The following is an 18,443-nucleotide window of genomic DNA, read 5'->3' as shown; positions in this document are numbered from 1 at the left end:
AGTATTTAATGGCCATATGGTCAGTAAATACTGTAACTTTGGTATCTATAAGATATGAACGGAATTTGTCAAAAGCAAAAACTATAGCAAATAGTTCCTTTTCAGTTACCGTATAATTGAGTTGGGCTCCCATGAAGGTTCTACTTGCATAGTAAATAGGGTGGAATACTTTATTTCTTCTTTGACCCATCACAATTCCAACAACATAATCACTTGCATCGCACATCAACTCAAAAGGTGAGTTCCAATCAGGTGTAACGATTATTGGGGCTGTAATTAACCGATTCTTTAGATCTTCAAAACTTTCCAAACATGCTTTTCTAAAATTGAACACTGTATCTTTCTCTAACAACAAACACAACGGCTTAGAAATTTTCGAGAAATCCTTGATAAACCTTCGATAAAAACCGGCATGGCCTAAGAAACTTCTGACTCCTTTCACATTAATTGGGGTCAGTAATCTTTCAATTACGTTCACATTTGCTTTGCCAACTTCAATTCCTTTCTTTGAGATCTTGTGACCTAAGAAAATTCCTTCATTGACCATAAAATGACATTTTTCCCAATTAAGGACAAGATTTGTCTCTTCGCATCTCTTCAGTACCTTAGCCAAATTACTCAAACAGATATCATAAGTTTTACCAAAAATAGAAAAAATCATCCATGAAAACCTCGACGAAATATTCAACCATATCAGTAAATATTGCCATCATGCATCGTTGAAAAGTTGCAGGTGCATTGCATAAACCAAAAGGCATTCGCCTAAAAGCAAATGTACCATACGAACAAGTAAAGGTTGTTTTATGTTGGTCCTCCGGGGCTACAACTATTTGGTTATATCCCGAATAGCCATTTAAAAATTAATAGAATTCATTACCTGCCAGTCGATCTAACATCTAATCCATAAAAGGCAACGGAAAATGGTCCTTCCGAGTGGCTTTGTTTAGCTTTCTGTAATCAATACAGATTCTCCAACTGGTAATAGTTCTCATTAGAATTAACTTGTTATGTTCATTTTCAAAAATCATGATTCCACCTTTCTTCAGCACATACTGTACCGGACTTACCCACGAACTATCTAAAATAGGATAGATGATTCCTGCATCTAACCATTTAATCACTTCATTTCTCACAAATTCTTTCATAATAGGATTGAGTCTCATTTTCCCATCAATTCGAGCTCTTTCACCTTCTTCTAAAATGATTTTATGCATGCAAAATGAAGGGCTTATACCTCGAAAATTAGCTATGCTCCAACCAATTACTTTCTTAAATTTCTTTAGAACAGCAATTAATCGCTCCTCTTGATCTTTTTTCAGTTCCGCTAAAATAATCACAGGCAAAGTAGAACAATCACCTAAATACACGTATTTCAAATAGGAAGGAAGTACCTTTAGTTCGAGTTTAGGTGGTTCTTCGATTAACAATTTGGGTTGCACAAATTCTCTGACTTCTAACTCCAACAGTTCAAACCGTGTGGATTGAATATAATTTCTTGGATTGGCTTTCATTAAAGCCATGTTTTCTTCACCTTCTTCATCCTCTAAAGGGTCAAGATCTAAAGCTTTCTCCAATGGATCTTCTTCAAAATTGCTTTCCAAAGAAACCAAGGTTTCTATCTCTTCCATAATTGAACACTCCTCTGCAAGATCGGAAAATTTCATTACTTTAAGAATGTTAAAGGTTACCTGATCGTCTTGAACTCGCATAGTGAGTTCACCTTTCTGCACATCAATTAACTTTCTTCCCGTGGCTAGGAAAAGTCTCCCAAGGATAATTGGTACTTTCTTATCTGCTTCAAAATTTAAAATAATGAAATCAGTAGGAAAAATAAATTTATCAACTCTTACCAAAACATCATCGATCTTTCCTTCGGGATATGCTAAAGATTGATTTGCTAGTTGAAGCGTCACAGTTGTAGGTCTTACTTCACCTATTCCTAACATCTTTAAAATAGACTTAGGCATTAAGTTGATGCTCACTCCTAAGTCACACAAAGCTTTACCACAGTAAGATTCACCAATGTTATCGGGTATAGTAAAGCTGCCTAGGTCTTTCAATTTCGGTGGCAGTTTGTTTTGCAGGAACGCACTGTACTCCTTTGTCAAAGCAACAGTCTCATACTCACTCAATCGTTTCTTCTTGGATAGTATATCCTTCATAAACTTTACATAATTCGGCATTTGTTCTAAAGCCTCCACCAACGGAATATTGATGTGTAACTGCTTCAAAACATCCAAAAACTTCTTGAATTGCACCTCCTATTTTTGCTTGTGTTGCTGCAACCTTTGCGGATATAGAGGTGATGGAACTTTCGATTGAACCAGACAACTTTTCTGAGTAGGTAAATTTGTATCCAAAGAAGATGTTAAAATATCTGAATTCACTAGGTCAGGGTTTACCTTGTTAGACTTTGCAAATTTTGATTCATTTGGTGTAGAAACTTCAACAGCTGGTTGACTTTCCTCCTTTTCAACATGCTCATCATCGACATCAATCAATCGGGGTTCCGGAGTCTTTCCACTTCGCAATGCTACTGTATTGATATGTTCTTTACCTAAATTTCTTGGATTCTTAGTATCGCTCAGCAAGGTTCCTTGCGGACCATTACGAAGCTCCGTAGCCAACTGACCCATTTGGTTTTCCAAATTTTTCAGTTTTGCTGCTTGGCTTTGGATCAAAGCGTTATTCTTTGCCATGTACGCTTTCAACAAGTTCTCCAAACTGTTTAATGCCTCAGCTTGAGGTGGTTTTAGAGCTTGCTAATTAAACTCTTGAGATTGGTTGGGTCTTTCCTGTAATAAGTTATTGTTCGATCCATTTTTTTGGTTGCTCCAAGAAAATTTAAGATGATTATGCCATGAAGGATTGTAGAAGTTGGATTGAGGTCCTTGTCCACTCCTATTTTGATATTGGTTCCCCACATAGTACACTGACTCAGGATTTGATGGACACTTCTCAAAAGAATGACCTTCCCCACAGTACACATAGGAAACTACTTCAAACGGACTTGGTGGCTGAGCTGTAAAATTATTAGTACAATTAGTGGTTAACTGTTTTAACATAAATGAAATAGACGATACCTTAGCCAATAACGAAGTGAGAGAGTCAACTTCATAAACTCCGGCTACTCTTCTTCCTGAAGCTGTTTGATTTGTTCGCCATTGATAGTTATTACTCGCGATCCTCTCGATGATCTTATTAGCCTCATTATAAGACTTAGACAAAATTGCACCATTCGCGGAAGCATCTACCATCAATCTTGTATGTGCATTGAGACCATTATAGAATGTCTCCAACTGGATACAATGAGGAATCCCACAATGAGGACACTTACAAAGTAACTCCTTAAATCGCTCTCAAGCCTCATGCAAAGACTCGTCATCCAATTGCTGGAAAGTTGTGATCTCGTTCCTCAACTTAGCGTTTTTGCTAGATGGGAAATACTTAACCAAAAATCTCTCTACTAATTCCTGCCATGTAGATATGAAACTTGGTGGCAATGAATTGAGCCATGCTCGTGCTCGATCTCGCAACGAGTATGGAAACAAATTCAACCTCAGTACGTCTTCAGTCACACCGACTGTCTTGAATGAATCACTCACCTCCATAAACAATCGAAGGTGGAGATGTGGATCTTCTGTGGGCATACCACTAAATTGGCCCACCATTTGTAGCATTTGAAACATCATTGGTTTCAATTCAAACTGGGTTGCCTTAATATCTAGCCTTCTAATTCATAGGTTTAACTCAATGAAAAGTGGCACAGCATATTGTCTGATGCATTGATCCCTATCATCGGCAATGAGGATGGGATTTCGAACATAATCAGCTTCATTACCTTGGTCTTGATTCTAATTTCCAAGGTCCATCTCGACTTGTCTTTGAGTTGTTCGTTCACGTCTTCTTTGTTTGAAAGTTCACTCAATTTCAGGGTCTACAGTGAGTAAATTGATAATTCGATCTATGCTCATAAACACCTGAGAAGAAAATCACAAAAATTAAAAAGAATAAGTTAGTAATGTTAGAAATAAATTAAATTGAAAATAAATAATTTCACGAAAAAATGACTATGGCAATAGTTGAGAATCTCCGACAATGACGCCAAAAACATGTAACGCTCGGGTTTGTGCAAGTGTACACAATCGTTATCAAGTAATAAGTAAGTATCAAGTTATCGTCTCCACAGGGATTGTATTTGTGCTAAGTCACTTAATTTGTAAAATTATTTTAACAATTTGAAAAATAAAAACAAAATATAGTTGAGAAGTGATATAAACTAGATGCAATGATCCCTAATGTAAATTAACCTAATATGTAGACTATATGAATGAAATAGATTTTAGTAAAATTAAACACAACTTGCAACAATTATAACATAAATAAACTAGGATAATTACTTTAATTAAACTCAATTTATTATCAACATGCTTAATAACATTCAGAAAAACATTCCATGGCAACTCAATCTTTCATGAGTTTGGAAACCACATTAGGTTTTTTCAGAATCCTTTACATAGTAAATACGCATTTTATTGATCTTTATTTACTAAGGGTTTCTTAGCATTCGTGTGGGGTAACAGGGACGCGTTAGGGTTGAAACAATTTAATCACATAAATCTAAAAACTATGCAGATAACAGTGCTTGGTTAGAGTTGTTATGCAACCTACAATTCAATGAGTTAGGAACTAAATTGAGCATGCACATTTCAATTATGCATCCATTAGCCGTCGTCTGGTTAGGATCGTTCAGCTAATTTAGGTACATTTTAATCACGTATGAACGAAATTGGACTCTAACTGACGAGGCTCCTTCGCTTATTTGCGTTGCTCCTTTGCTAAAGGTTCTCCAAGGTGGCCGACCAAGGGATCTTTAAGAGGCTAATTTGATAAAATTCTTAAGCAAGGATGATGATAGGTGTGAGAGCTAAGAGAGTTGAGAAAGAGGATGAGAGATGAGAGGGATGATGAGATGAGGGATGATGGATGATGGATGATGAGAAATGAGCTCTTATTTATAAGTGAGGCAAGAGAGCTAGTTTGCTAAAATTAAAAGTGTCCATCCTTTGAGACCTCCTCCAAGAGTGGCCAGCCATGAATTGAGGAAATGTGGCTGATTTTTCCTTGATTTTTGGTCAATTTGAATGCCACAACAACTCAGGACTAAGACTTGGACTCCAATAAATCTTCAGGTAAATCTCTAATTTCTTCAACTCTTCAAGGGCCTTGTATAATTAAACCAAAAATTGGTTTATAATAAGCCATGTGCAGCCAAAAATTGGGTTGACTTGGTCCCCACTTTGGACGGTTTTGCAATTAAAAGAAAACTCTCAGACCTGTCAAAATTAGCAGATAGTTTAGATGACCAAATAAATTAATTTAACTACTTTAATTAATCAATTTACGTAATTAATTAAACCCAATTTTATTAATGAAATATTTACAATAAATTATTAAAATATAACATTATATTTTATTATTTAATTTAATCATGTATGGCCCACTTCATAGCTTAAAAATATAATATGCTTAAATTAATATAAAATATGTCATTTTATGCATGAAAACTATATAATAAAACATAAAATCACATTTTAATAATTTCTTTGTCCTAATTTCATATTTTCACATATTTCATTAATTTATTAAACAATTACTTGGTTTTAACAACAATTTTAAGTAAAAAAGTGATGAATTATATAGGAAAATATCCTATATATTTTTCCGTTTACAGTGCACAAAAGCCTAAAGGTTTATGCATGTTTTGGTGTTGGAAATGGCTTTATTTTGGGCAAATTTATGTCCACACGGCCTGAGACACGGTCGTATGACTCCTGTAGGTTCCTTTGCATGCAAGTTAGTTAGTTACACGTCCTAGCATACGGCCTGGCACACTGGCGTATGGGGCTATTTCGAGAGTTACACGGCCCGGCACATGGGCGTGTGACACGGCCGTGTGACCCTACTCAGAGAGTTACATGAGTGAAGACATGGGTTGGAACATGGCCGTGTGTCCTTAGTTCGAAGGTTACACGAGCTGAGACACGGACATGTGTCTCAACCGTGTGAGGCACACGACCTGGCCACGGCTACGGGACCCTTATAGTCAAAATTTTTTAACTTTTTCTTAAACTTTCCAAATGATTTCAAATTAGTCCCGAATTGTTTCTAAGGTATGTTTAGGGCCTCGAAGGCTTGATTTGGGAATGATATGTATGTGAATGATTAGTTTTACAATATGTTTATGATAGTATATGAAATGTATGTTTAAATGTTTCGTTTGTACGATAATGCTCTGTAACCCTAATCTAGCAACGCGTACGGGTTAGGGGTGTTACAACCATATTTTTATTAGTACTCTGGTCAACCCCTTCTTTGGTAGGAGCCACCGATAAAACAGTATCACTTACCTTTTCTTCCCTCAAGAATCGCGCAGCTTCTCCCTCAAGCTTACTAAATTCCTTAGCAGCCCCTCCCCTCGAGTTCCTATCTTCCTACAATCCATCCGTTAAGACCAGATTCTCCTTCCTATTTAAGACCAAAAATCACGACCCCAGTCTATCATTTCCTTGATTTTCTCCCCTCTGATTTCACAAATTTCTCTGACCCCTCGAGATTTCCACTCCACCACCATCCACGGGCTGAACTCAGATCCCTCGCCCTCAAACGTCGAATTCACCACATTTCCACTGACTTCCCCGTATATGTTATTCTTCTCAACCGTCGGCAAACTACATTGATCCTTAAAGTAGCCATATTTTTCACAAGCAAAACAGATGGTCGGTAAAGCTTCGTACTCAACATTTTGCAATTCTCCATTCACCAGAACTTGGGAAACAAGAGGTTTATTAAGGTAAATGAAAACGACCATTCTAGCAAAACGATCTCTTGTTTTGCTGTCAGTATTAAGATCAAACTTGACCACCTTACCCACCAAGCCTCCAACTTCTTCCAATATTCTCCTTTTATACATAAAGCCCAGAAGACTCGACAACCTAATCCATGCCAACACCATACTCGAGTAAGGTTTGTTGGGATTGAAATACTTTGTCCATAGCTGAACAGTGGGATATTTGCCATATATAATCCAAGGCCGTTGCTAAGGAGCTTTGTTATAATCCTCAATACACTTAAGTTTAGCCAAAAAATGATATAAGGGCTTAGTTGGACGCCATAAGCTACTAATCCGATTAAACAAGGCTGCATAACCAATATTCCTATCCAACAATTTCAGCATCACTGTAATCTCTATATCCTTGAACAGGATCTATTGAATACCTTCCGAAAATTCTATAGTCGGGATGTCGTCAACCATAGTTTTTGAAACTTCACCTTCTAGAAATTCAACATCTCCATCACTATCCTTCTCAACAGATTGCAGCCTTTCATCTTGATTATGTTTCCTTTTTCCCAATAGCATCTGCTTCCAAGAAGCCTTTGCTGGTGAATCCGAGCCATTTGACGGTGAGCCCGAATCCTCTATCATTTCAACATCCACAATACCACCTTCTTCTTTAAATCTGACTTTTCTCGTTTCCAGATATCGGCCGACTGAGAATGAGAGGCACTAACAATTTCCAGAGAATTCATGGTCTTTATATATATATATATAAGTTTACCTTAAAAAAACACAAATCCCATATTAAAGATCAGCCTTTTTCTCGAAAAGAAAAACAACAGTAACGGACAAAAACATTAATCTAACACTCAAAATGAGAGCGCTGCTTACTCCAGAACCTACACTCTCTTTCTCTTCAATCCAAATCAACTCTCGCAATCCTAATCCATCCCGAACTTGGACCTCGCTTCATTTCTTGAATAGGGATGGCCGCCACCGCTTGGTATGACGTAAACCGCGTTTCATCGCCACGAGAGCTGTTCTGGACTCTGCAACTATCGAGCAGTTAGGGCTTAAAGAATCCGATACTAGAAACCCGTCGCTTTCTTCAACATATCGAAACTCCAAGTTGCTGAAGCCGAACCAGACGGTGCTTGAAGCTCAAGCTCGGGTTTGTACTGGCCCCACTCAGACAAGACCGCTCTCCGAGGAGCAGACGTTTAAGGTTTTGGACACCATTTTAAGATCAGGTCCGTTTCTCTCTTATAACCTAACCTCCTTTTTTTTATTATTATCTAAATTATCTTAAAGTAAATACCAATTATTAAGTTTAGCTAAAGGTTGCTTTAGTATAGGGATTTTCATTTTTCAATTCATTTATTTTTACTTTGGAATTTGAATGTAGGTTTAACATATGTCAGCCTTTGAGCATTACCAATGGCTTGTATTTGACAATACAATGACTAGGAACAAATTTTTAGAGAAATGACTTTGATGTATAAGGATACATAATCGTATCTCATTAATTCTTTTGCAATGTCATTGTATCTCCTGCGTTTTGTCCCACTTAGTAGATGGCTTTGATCCATAAGGAAAACCTTGTATCGCTATATTAAGTGATAAGTTTGTTTTATCAACTCAATATGCCTCATTCAAGACCATTGGTTCTAGGACCTATTTTCTAACATGTTTTGCAGATATTGACAGTTAGGGGAGAACTGAAAGATGAAGAACAAGTCTCGAAAGCACAACTTGGAGCATTCTTTGCTGGAATGACAATCCGTGCAAATGCTTTTCCCGAAGCAACACAATGGAGTGAAGGAGAAAGGTGTGCAATGAAAAAATTTTGGCCGCTTCTTGTACGAGCACTACCGCCTGATGTTATCTTCATTGCTGATCCTGAAGGGTCTATAATGGGATTAGGAAGTGCGGTAGGGCCACAATTTGTTGGGAATGGCACGAGTGAAATGAGATTGGTTGGTGCACTTAGAGAAATTTTGGCTGGAGGTCACCTATGATATGAGGAAACCCAAGGTGTTCTTAAAGATGTTCTCACATTGAAATTGGAAGATGGAAAATCCAATGGAGTTAGTGAATCATTGCTTTCAGCATTCTTAATTGGTCAGCGTATGAACAGGGAAACAGATCGTGAACTTAAGGCATACTGCCTTGCATTTGATGAACTTGGTATGTGATTTACATTTTTATTTTATTTTTGGAAATGTTGTTAGGATGCTGCATTGAAAGATATTTCAACAAAATGAAACTTATTATCTTCTGGTTAATCTATTGAGTAAATTCAGGTCCTGCTCCAGTTGCTGATGTTAGATCCTTAACTCATTATGGTGAGCCTTATGACGGAAACACACGATACTTTAGGAGCACATTGTTTGTTGCTGCAGTTAGATCCTGTTATGGTGAATCTTCCTTGCTTCATGGTGTGGAATGGATGCCACCTAAGGTAAGTTCTCAGTTTTCCTGTGTGAATCACTTTCTCTATTATGATTAATTGTGGAAATTAAGAATTAGGTGTTGATGTTGCAACTGCTGCAATTCATCTTCCAAGTACAAGTCCGTTTGAAAGTATAGCATCCTTTTCTGTTATAAAATTGTTTTGAGTTTCAAAATACTAGTGTCGATGCTTGTACCGTTTTGCACACTCATCGCTCCTAATGTTGAATTCATCATAAGGAAGTCTTCCTTTTCACAGGGGGGTGTAACTGAAGAACAAATGCTGAAGTTTATGGGAGCAAAGACAAACTTATCCTTGCATCAAGGAAAAAAATTTATTGAAGTTGGTTCTCACTTACTCTTCTTCCTCTTTGACTACCCCCTCCATCCTGTTTTATCTTTTGTTGCTGAAACTTTTAACATTGTTATTTCAGGCTGAGGAGGTTGGTTTTGCTTACATAAGTAAACGTGAAGCTCGCCCATCTTTGTATGGAATCTAACCAAATATAGCTATTGTATTTCTTTTACTTAACAGTTTTTTTATCCCTATTGCAAAAAGAAAAAAAAAAGGGAATAAAACAAAAAGGGAATTGGAAATAAAAATGGATAAAGGTTCAACATACTTAATGTTAACATTTCTATCTAGTTCCAAGTTCAAAAGGTATTGCTCCTGAAAAAGCTAGCCTGTTCTTGCAATCAATTTTTTAGTACATCTTTTCTCCTTTTTCATGATGAGTAACTGTAACATGTTTAAAAACATAGTACCTTTTAAATTTTATTTCCTTTTGCATGAAGTTCTGCATATGATCTTATTTCGGTTGAAAACCTGAGCACCTAAGAAATAGATCTCTAACATTGTTTGTTCTTGGGTTATAATTCCACAGTTCTTTTTCTTCTTTGTTCTCCAAAACTTAGATGTAATTAGATAATTTAAGAATTCTATTAGTTTATGGTCTATTTGGTTAAAGTGGTTTCTTATCAGGAAACATAACACTATTGAACTGAAAAGTCTTAGGATTTTGGTCTTTCACTTCTCATTGGAAGTGTTGTACTTGATTTGTATCACCGCCGGTGTAACCAGTTATGTTTATTTCCGATAATAGAATGAAGGAGGTAAAGAATCTTTTATGGTTTTCATAGATATTCACTGATTGGGTTGAGGGAGCAAATAAAGAAACGTCCATCACTGGCAACAACTGAAAAGGTTCAGCAATTTATTAGGGTGAGTGTATATGTGGATAGCAATGTTAGTGGTGTTAATTTAATATATTGTGTATATTATGTACATATGTGGATACATTTTTAGGATGCTTTATCTAGCTAAAAGTTCCTAATGTAGACTGGTGTGCTGATTTCTCAAGGAATGTTGTGTTTCTTTAACAGGCAAAGGGGAGGGAATCAATTGTTGCTGGATTCTATCATGAAGGTTATGAGGAACCATTGTTAAAGCTTATGAAAAGAAGAGGTGTTCATTCTGGTTTAGTAGTGAAGGTTAGCACTTCATGTTAAATTAAAAAATGATTTGGTAATGGAGTAAAAGAATAAATTTGGACTTTTCCTTTATGATATTCAAGATATATTGATTCAATTTAAATTCTGAAAAAATCAACGAGTAATCCAAACAAAACACTTAAATGTTTGAGACAGCTGTTATTTAAGGGTGAAGAAGGTGCCCTCTCAATGACAACTAGGTTGCGATCAGCAAGGAAAGGACTTCCTGTGAACCATTGTTCTGGTTTTCGTTCAGTAGGCATAGAATCAGCTTGTGAAGTGGATGGTTCGTATTTAGCTTTGTATTGTTTAATCCATTTCAAAAGCTCTCTGGATATCCAATGGAAATAAGATTATTTGCAGAATTTTAATGCCAACCAATATCCTAACGTTGCAGGTGTATCACGTCAGAGTTTCAGGCTTGAGGTTAATGCAATGGACTATGGTTTTGAACCAACTGATACTCCAAGAACCAATAGATCGGTAAAATTCGAAAATCCTTTTCTATATATCCCCTTCCAACCAACCACCAGAAAGGGTGGAGATGAAACTCCTCTTTGCCTCAGTCTCTTTTGTTTGTTATTTTTGAAAACCTGTTGTCAAATGACCATGTTTGCTATAATATATCAGGTATCGAAGAATATCGAGTTGGGTTTGGCAGCTCTTCGAGGTGAAAAAGGGCCGGCATATGACCGGATTGTTTTGAATGCTGGAATTGTGGATCATTTACTAGGATGTGATGGTGCAGAAGACGAGTCCTTAGCTTTGGAAAGAGCCAAAGAAGCCATTGACAGTGGTAAGGCCCATAAGAGGCTCCTAAATTATATAAAGATGTCGCACAAAGTAAAATAATGAACTTGTATGAAGCACTGCCTGCTTCTCTCTCGCAGTTTTTTGGTCTTTTTCTTAATTAGAGGAGAGAAAGTGGTCTTTTACAGATATCTTTTTTATTTCTGTTTTTTGATAGCATTAAAATTTTGTACCATCTAAAAATTAGTTGCAAATCCAATGTCATTGATTAATTGTTTTTTTCTATATATTTACTATCCTCAAAAGTAATTCTCTTAAAAGAAAGTTTTGAGTTTAGGTAAAATATTTATATATATTATAAATAGAATATATTCATTCATTGTCTTTTTTATTTATTTATACAATATTAGGAATGGGGATGAGATAACACGATTTGAACCCATACCAAATGAACATCCGGTTAACTACTATTTTATACGAGTCAAGATCATCACTTCGTACAAATCAAAATTTATTCATTTATTGTTAATCAATTAAGCTTATTGATTTTGTTATTCCTAATTCGTCTCATCAAATTATATCAATGACTGAGTGTTATGATTATATTGATATCCGTTCATTCCGGGTGAAGTTCCTAGAGCAGCAACATTATCACCAATGAAAAAGGCATTCGCCATCCATCTTAAGACATTTAGCTTTTAATTTTGTCTCTATGCTCAATATAAAAATAAATAAACAACAATGATTGACGTTCTCTAATATTCATAATAATTCATTCATGAAAGTTGACCAAATTACCCTACTACCATTTGCCATAAGATGAGAAAATTCCTCTAAAGAATGGAACATGAACCACACTTGGGAGTTGGTGAGAGCGACCAATGTTGAACATGAGTCCAAAGAAGATGTGAGGGAGTCCCCAAAGGGTTCATTATCTACCAATAACTCACAGTTTGAAGCTACACCACACCTCCTCGATCAATTTTATCCTTTGTGTTTTGATCTTTTTAAGATAAAACACAACATCCCCACATTTTCAAAATAAATCCCTTTTTTCAGTGGCTCTGCTGCTGCCACTGCTTTCAAATCCTTACACATTGCCACATCTTTATATATATCAATTCTTTATTTGTATATATTGCCTTTCCCTGACATGAAAAAGTCTCTGACACTTGCAACACAATAAACTACACATAAAATCTGTGCCTGCCCTTTTCTCTGCACACCTCGGGATATCAGTTTCAACTCCACTCATCCCACGGGTTAGCCTCGTTTAAGGAGTTTTTTTCTGTTCTGCACTTCCCTGTTTAGTTTAAGGTTGAACTGTTTGGATTTTCTGGTAATTCATAATTAATTGAGTTTAGGTCCTGAATTTTACGGATTCTTGGTTTTGGGTATAAGGTAACCGTGTGATTTTGTTGATAGACTATTGATTATTGACTGTTTTCAAACTTCTAAATGCATTTCTATGCCTGGATTTTCTAGTATTCTGGCTTGGCTCCTTATTCACTGATAATTGCATTGATCGCATCGCAAGAAGCTCTCTTTCACTTTATGATTTTCCTTTTAATCCTTTTCATTAATGCATGTTTTCCTATCATATGAACCTTAGAGCCGATGTTTTTTTTTCTTTTCAAATGTTTAGACCCGATTTTAAGATTTAGGATTAGAGCGAATTTATAGTGATTATATTATAACGTTCGAACTGTTTTGCTGATTGTTACTCTCGTATCGGAACTGGAAAGCCAACTAATAAACTTATATGCAAAACCAAAATGTTAAATTGGACTTATGCTTTGTAGTTCTTTTACAGGTTGAGTACCGAGTCCATATATCGTTAAGTTCAAGGAAGGAACTTGGGCATCATGGGTCTTAAGGCATTAGACTATGAGACAATGAATGAAAACGTGAAGAAAGTTCAATATGCAGTTAGAGGTGAGTTGTATCTTCGAGCTTCTGAGCTTCAGAAGGAAGGGAAGAAGGTATGTTTTTCCTGCTTTCTTCTTATTTTATTTCAGCATGCAGCTCTGCTTCGTATGCTGAATTCGCAGAGTTTTATATGTTGGTGCTTTTAGCTTTTGCTATCAACAGAGAATGTGTAAATGCCTATTTCCTACATATTCTTCGTTGGGGTATTTAAGACCATACTGTTGTTCTTAGATATTTTTGAAAAATTATCATTATTAGTATAATCACAGTTTGAGCTAGACTTAGAGTACTTATTTACCATTCAAGTACATGCAGCTTGTACTTATGATATCTTTTTATTATTTCTTTCTTTATTTTTTTAATTGTAACTTATTTAGTGCCTTTTGAGTATTAAGTGATTGGACTACTAGTTTCCTAGATAAATGCCTGCCTTGATTCTATTTTCATCTTTTGTCCTAAAGCTTCTCAAGGAGGGATTCCTTGTGTCAAACACAATTAAAATGTCTACATGAACCTCTTTGCAGTATATGAAATCCACTGTTTGCTGGGGGAGCATGCACTTCCATGTATCTAGTGCTTCTCTATAAGAATCAATTTCAGAATTTATATGTTTTGGTGTTTTGGTTGATTATTTTGCATGTCATTATTGAGTGGAGCTCCAAAAACATGGCACTATTAGATTTTTTATTAAAAAAATAATGTGGATATGTTAATTTGTTTAGCTGCTTTTATTTTTATGTATGCAGATTATTTTCACAAATGTTGGCAATCCTCAAGCTCTTGGACAGAAGCCACTGACTTTCCCTCGTCAGGTATATGTATCAGTTCTATGTTTTTAAGTTTTCATCTGTTGGAATTATTCTGTGTTGCTCATTCAGTTATTAATAGCATGTATTGAACCAACTAATCTGTGCTACTGCAGGTGGTTGCTTTGTGCCAAGCTCCATTTCTGCTAGATGATCCTAATGTAGGACTTATATTTCCTGCTGATGCCATTGCAAGAGCAAAACATTATCTTTCGTTGACTTCTGGTGGTCTAGGTATATCATTGTGTTATTTATACGAAAATTGTTGTTAAACCACCTGAAATACCTCCTGTTTGTTTAATGACTTGCATTTTATTTTCTTCAGTCTACATGTTAAATAATCTACTAATTTTTTAGTCATATATCTCTTCAGTATTTGAGATTGCCAAGGTTTTCGTTCCTGTTCACTGTAACTTAGAGTCCCAACATTCTACCAATAAACCGCATCACAATTGGCAATTTTTATCTTGTCATTTATTTGAAGTATTTTTATATTCTGCTGAATGTTGTTATTTTAAATAAGTACTAATAATACATTTTAATTAACCCTTTCTTTCATATACCTTAGTCTTCAATTTTAGTTAGTACTACAAGTATTTTACTGTAGCTGATCCATGAACAGTGCCAAATGGTTTTCAGAATTTTAAGGAATTCGAACATGATCTACAATACAAATAACATTTGTTTGTTCCTTCACCATACATCTAGGTGCATATAGTGATTCCAGAGGTATTCCAGGCGTTAGGAAGGAGGTTGCTGAATTCATTGAGAGGCGTGATGGGTATCCTAGGTGATAATCTAGATACTATCACTCCTAATATCACCTTTCTTACAAAAGAATTCCTTTTTTGTTCCAAAGTTGTGAGCTTAGTGGTTCTTTGCTTCTTTTACCAATTGCAGTGACCCAGAGCTCATATTTCTCACTGACGGTGCCAGCAAAGGTGTGATGCAGATCTTGAATTGTATTATCCGTGGTCAAGGGGATGGGGTAACATATTTTCCTCATCCATTTTGCTAGAACATAATTTCATCATCTTTGTCATTGTTTCTTATCATTTCTTCTGGCTTATAATTCAGATTTACTATGTTCCCATATTGTCATATTGTATTCAAAATTTTGCTTTGCCAGGTTTTGGTTCCTGTTCCACAGTATCCACTTTACTCAGCTACAATATCTCTCTTTGGCGGTTCACTTGTTCCTTACTACCTAGAAGAGACTGCAAACTGGGGGCTGGACGTAAACAATCTTCGTGAATCAGTTGCACAGGCTCGCTTCAAAGGAATAACTGTTAGTATACTTTTTGTTTTTCTTGTTTACGAAAGAATTTGAGGATATGGTCTGAAACTATGCAAACATTTCAATTGGATGAACTGATGGATAAAATGAGGCCTGATTAAAAATCATAAGCATAGATAGTTTATTTGACTAAATTACCCCATTCTTCATGTTGAGACTTCAAGTTTTGATTTATTTAGGCTGGCAACAAACAGTTTTACCTCCCAAATTTATTTTCCCTGCTCAAATTTGTAAAAGCTGTGTGTTACACTTTTACAAGTTTTTTCCATTTGGATTTAAGACTACAGTACCTGTCTTTGTTTTGGTAACTGAATCTCTTTTATGCTGTATATGAGCAGGTGAGAGCAATGGTAATTATTAACCCTGGGAACCCTACTGGTCAGTGTCTCAGTGAAGCTAATTTAAGAGAAATATTGAATTTTTGTTACCAAGAAAACTTGGTATTACTTGGAGATGAGGTTTACCAACAGAATATATACCAGGACGAGCGCCCCTTTATCAGTTCTAGAAAGGTAGATGCCATCTTGCTGTTAGATCAAACTACATCTGAATCTTTTTCATGAAGTTTCAATTTTTTTAATTGCATATTTTTCCTTTTACCACTGGAAGGTGTTGATGGATATGGGGCCACCAATTAGCAAGGAAGTCCAGCTCGTTTCTTTCCACACTGTGTCTAAAGGATATTGGGGTGAATGTGGGCAGCGAGGGGGATACTTTGAGATGACCAACATTCCTCCAAAGGTTTTGCATTGTTTTAATTTGCCTAATGAGTTTCATGTTTTTCAGAGGGAGCCAAGAATGTCTCCCAAATGTCAATACATGATGCATTGTAAAATGATTTTAGCATTATTGCTGTCGAATTTTCATGTTAAAATTACTTCCAAAGGTATTAAAAGCAATTTTCCTACTTTGATGATTGTCAACTGGATAAATTTATCATGATTCATTCTATTTATAAACACAACTAAATTGCTTTACCATATTACATATTCACATTCATAGACTTCTTCTGGAAATCAAACACAATATTGATCCTTGAACTGATGCTCAGTTCTGTTTTGCTTTCATGATTTTATATTACAGACAGTTGACGAGATATACAAGATTGCATCAATATCCCTCAGTCCTAATGTTCCCGCTCAGATATTTGTGAGTTAATGTCATCATATTTTCTGTGAATTTGAGCAATTCAATGTTTCGGTTCTAGTTCTGTTAACCATAAGATGAGTAAGCTACCTCTTCTCTTTACAGATGGGATTGATGGTCAACCCACTCAAACCTGGAGATGTTTCATATGATCAATTTGTTAGGGAAAGGTATGCCTACTAAGAAAGTTTGCAAAGACTTAGTTAATCCACATTTTTCTTTCTGGTTTACTGAATATGGAGGTTGCATTTTCAGCTCTCTAATGATCATGTTAAGTGAATGCCTTTTGAACCATCTAAAATTTGGTGCTAGAAATTATTGAGAGAAGTTTTTTTTCGGTTATTGGTAAAATAATGTATCTGGGGAAACTTATAAGTTGGTTTGAACTTTAGGATTCTGATTTCTACCATGGAATGGAACAATGCTTTTTTTTCCTTTCAACTTTAACTAACAATGTTGTTTAATACTTGCAGCAAAGGAATCCTTGAATCATTGAGAAGAAGAGCAAGGATAATGACTGATGGATTTAACAGCTGCAAAAATGTGGTTTGTAATTTCACTGAAGGTAAATCGTTGTTATCAACAGGTCACTCAAAAGCTTTTGTTTTTTGTGATTTCTTCTCAGCACTTCTTCTTGGCTATCATACAGGTGCCATGTATTCTTTTCCTCAATTACGCTTACCACCAAAAGCTATAGAAGCTGCCAAACAGGCAGGAAAAGTCCCAGATGTTTTCTACTGTCTCAAGTTGTTGGAAGCAACAGGCATCTCAACTGTCCCGGGCTCCGGATTCGGACAAAAAGAAGGGTACTTCTCCATATTCATTACTTCCTAATTTTAATGATCATCTTTCTTGTTTCTCTTTCCGGGAAAAATGTTTTATTTGTTTCTGTTTTCTCTGGTCATCTTTAGATGATTTGCATAGATCAGTTGTGCTATTTATTCGTATAGTTTAAATTATGCATATATGTATACGTGGTGTTTCTAATTATATGCTTTACATAAACAGGGTTTTCCACTTGAGGACTACAATTCTACCTGCTGAGGAAGACATGCCTGAAATCATGTCGAGTTTCAAGAAATTCAACGACGAGTTCATGGCTCAATATGAAGATAACTGGAATCGTTCAAGGATGTGAAGCATGTTTAGAAGTCCTTAATACTGTATTTATCTATTAATTAGCTATGGCAAACCACTATAATACATGTTGCAAAACTTTATTCATGTTCTCCTTGTCCTTGAGCTGTAAAACTTAAATCCTGCTGAAGATTTACCCCTGCTTCTCTCTTTCCTTTTTCTCTAATGACATCTCTCATGGAATCTCTACTACTGAATTATGGGTCTCTTTTGCAAAATCTGAATTATGGGTTATTTCTTTATCTGCTGTCAATCTGCTAACACATGCTGCTGTAATATATGCGTCATTGAGGTTGAGATTGAGATTTGTTCCCTGTCAGTTTTTTTTTTCTTTTTGAAAATTTGATTGTATTTTGATCGTATATTGGCCGGCTCTGACAGTCGGTGACTGATGATCTGAATAGGTAAATACTGTACATTTTTGTCTCTTTTATTTCCCTTTACTTTGTCGAGAGAGTGGCAGAAGAGTTTATCCTCCAACTAAGCATATCAGTTTAGCTGACAGTAATTTGACGTCAATTCCTTGTATGGTTTTTAGGGTAAATTTTCTAGTTAAAGGGGGCTTTTATAGTGGTGATGAAAATGAAATCTTTGTAAT

General features: G+C 35.8%; 1 protein-coding gene, 1 non-coding gene and 1 pseudogene across 2 annotated transcripts; all 3 read left to right on the top strand.

Moving 5' to 3' along the window:
• The first annotated feature begins 3,315 nt into the window (after positions 1–3,315).
• On the top strand, positions 3,316–3,422 carry LOC121215115 (small nucleolar RNA R71). The gene has a single exon (XR_005910847.1). It is a non-coding gene; the product is annotated as a small nucleolar RNA R71 (small nucleolar RNA).
• Positions 3,423–7,847: 4,425 nt separating this feature from the next.
• On the top strand, positions 7,848–11,802 carry LOC107907866 (anthranilate phosphoribosyltransferase-like; annotated as a pseudogene).
• A 478-nt stretch (positions 11,803–12,280) lies between these two features.
• LOC107909695 (glutamate--glyoxylate aminotransferase 2) lies at positions 12,281–18,042 on the top strand. The gene is made up of 14 exons (XM_016837320.2): positions 12,281–12,792; positions 13,344–13,512; positions 14,206–14,271; positions 14,382–14,499; positions 14,974–15,055; positions 15,166–15,253; positions 15,395–15,553; positions 15,901–16,074; positions 16,172–16,303; positions 16,646–16,711; positions 16,814–16,878; positions 17,182–17,273; positions 17,358–17,514; positions 17,717–18,042. The coding sequence occupies exons 2-14, from the start codon at positions 13,396–13,398 to the stop codon at positions 17,844–17,846; spliced, it is 1,446 nt and encodes a 481-aa protein (XP_016692809.1). The 5' UTR covers positions 12,281–12,792; positions 13,344–13,395; the 3' UTR covers positions 17,847–18,042.
• Positions 18,043–18,443: the final 401 nt, after the last annotated feature.

The sequence above is a fragment of the Gossypium hirsutum genome, chromosome D02 (assembly GCF_007990345.1).
Source record: "Gossypium hirsutum isolate 1008001.06 chromosome D02, Gossypium_hirsutum_v2.1, whole genome shotgun sequence".
Taxonomy (NCBI): domain Eukaryota; kingdom Viridiplantae; phylum Streptophyta; class Magnoliopsida; order Malvales; family Malvaceae; genus Gossypium; species Gossypium hirsutum.
The sequence above is the reverse complement of the archived record's forward strand: the minus strand, read 5'-3'. Positions and strand labels throughout refer to the sequence as shown.

Excerpts from the sequence above, each read along its gene's own strand:
- LOC107909695 (XM_016837320.2), top strand. The coding sequence starts at position 13,396 with ATGGGTCTTAAGGCATTAGACTATGAGACAATGAATGAAAACGTGAAG. Across the intron at positions 16,712-16,813 it reads ATGTTCCCGCTCAGATATTT|ATGGGATTGATGGTCAACCC; the intron begins GTGAGTTAATGT and ends TTCTCTTTACAG. Across the intron at positions 17,515-17,716 it reads GGATTCGGACAAAAAGAAGG|GGTTTTCCACTTGAGGACTA; the intron begins GTACTTCTCCAT and ends TTACATAAACAG.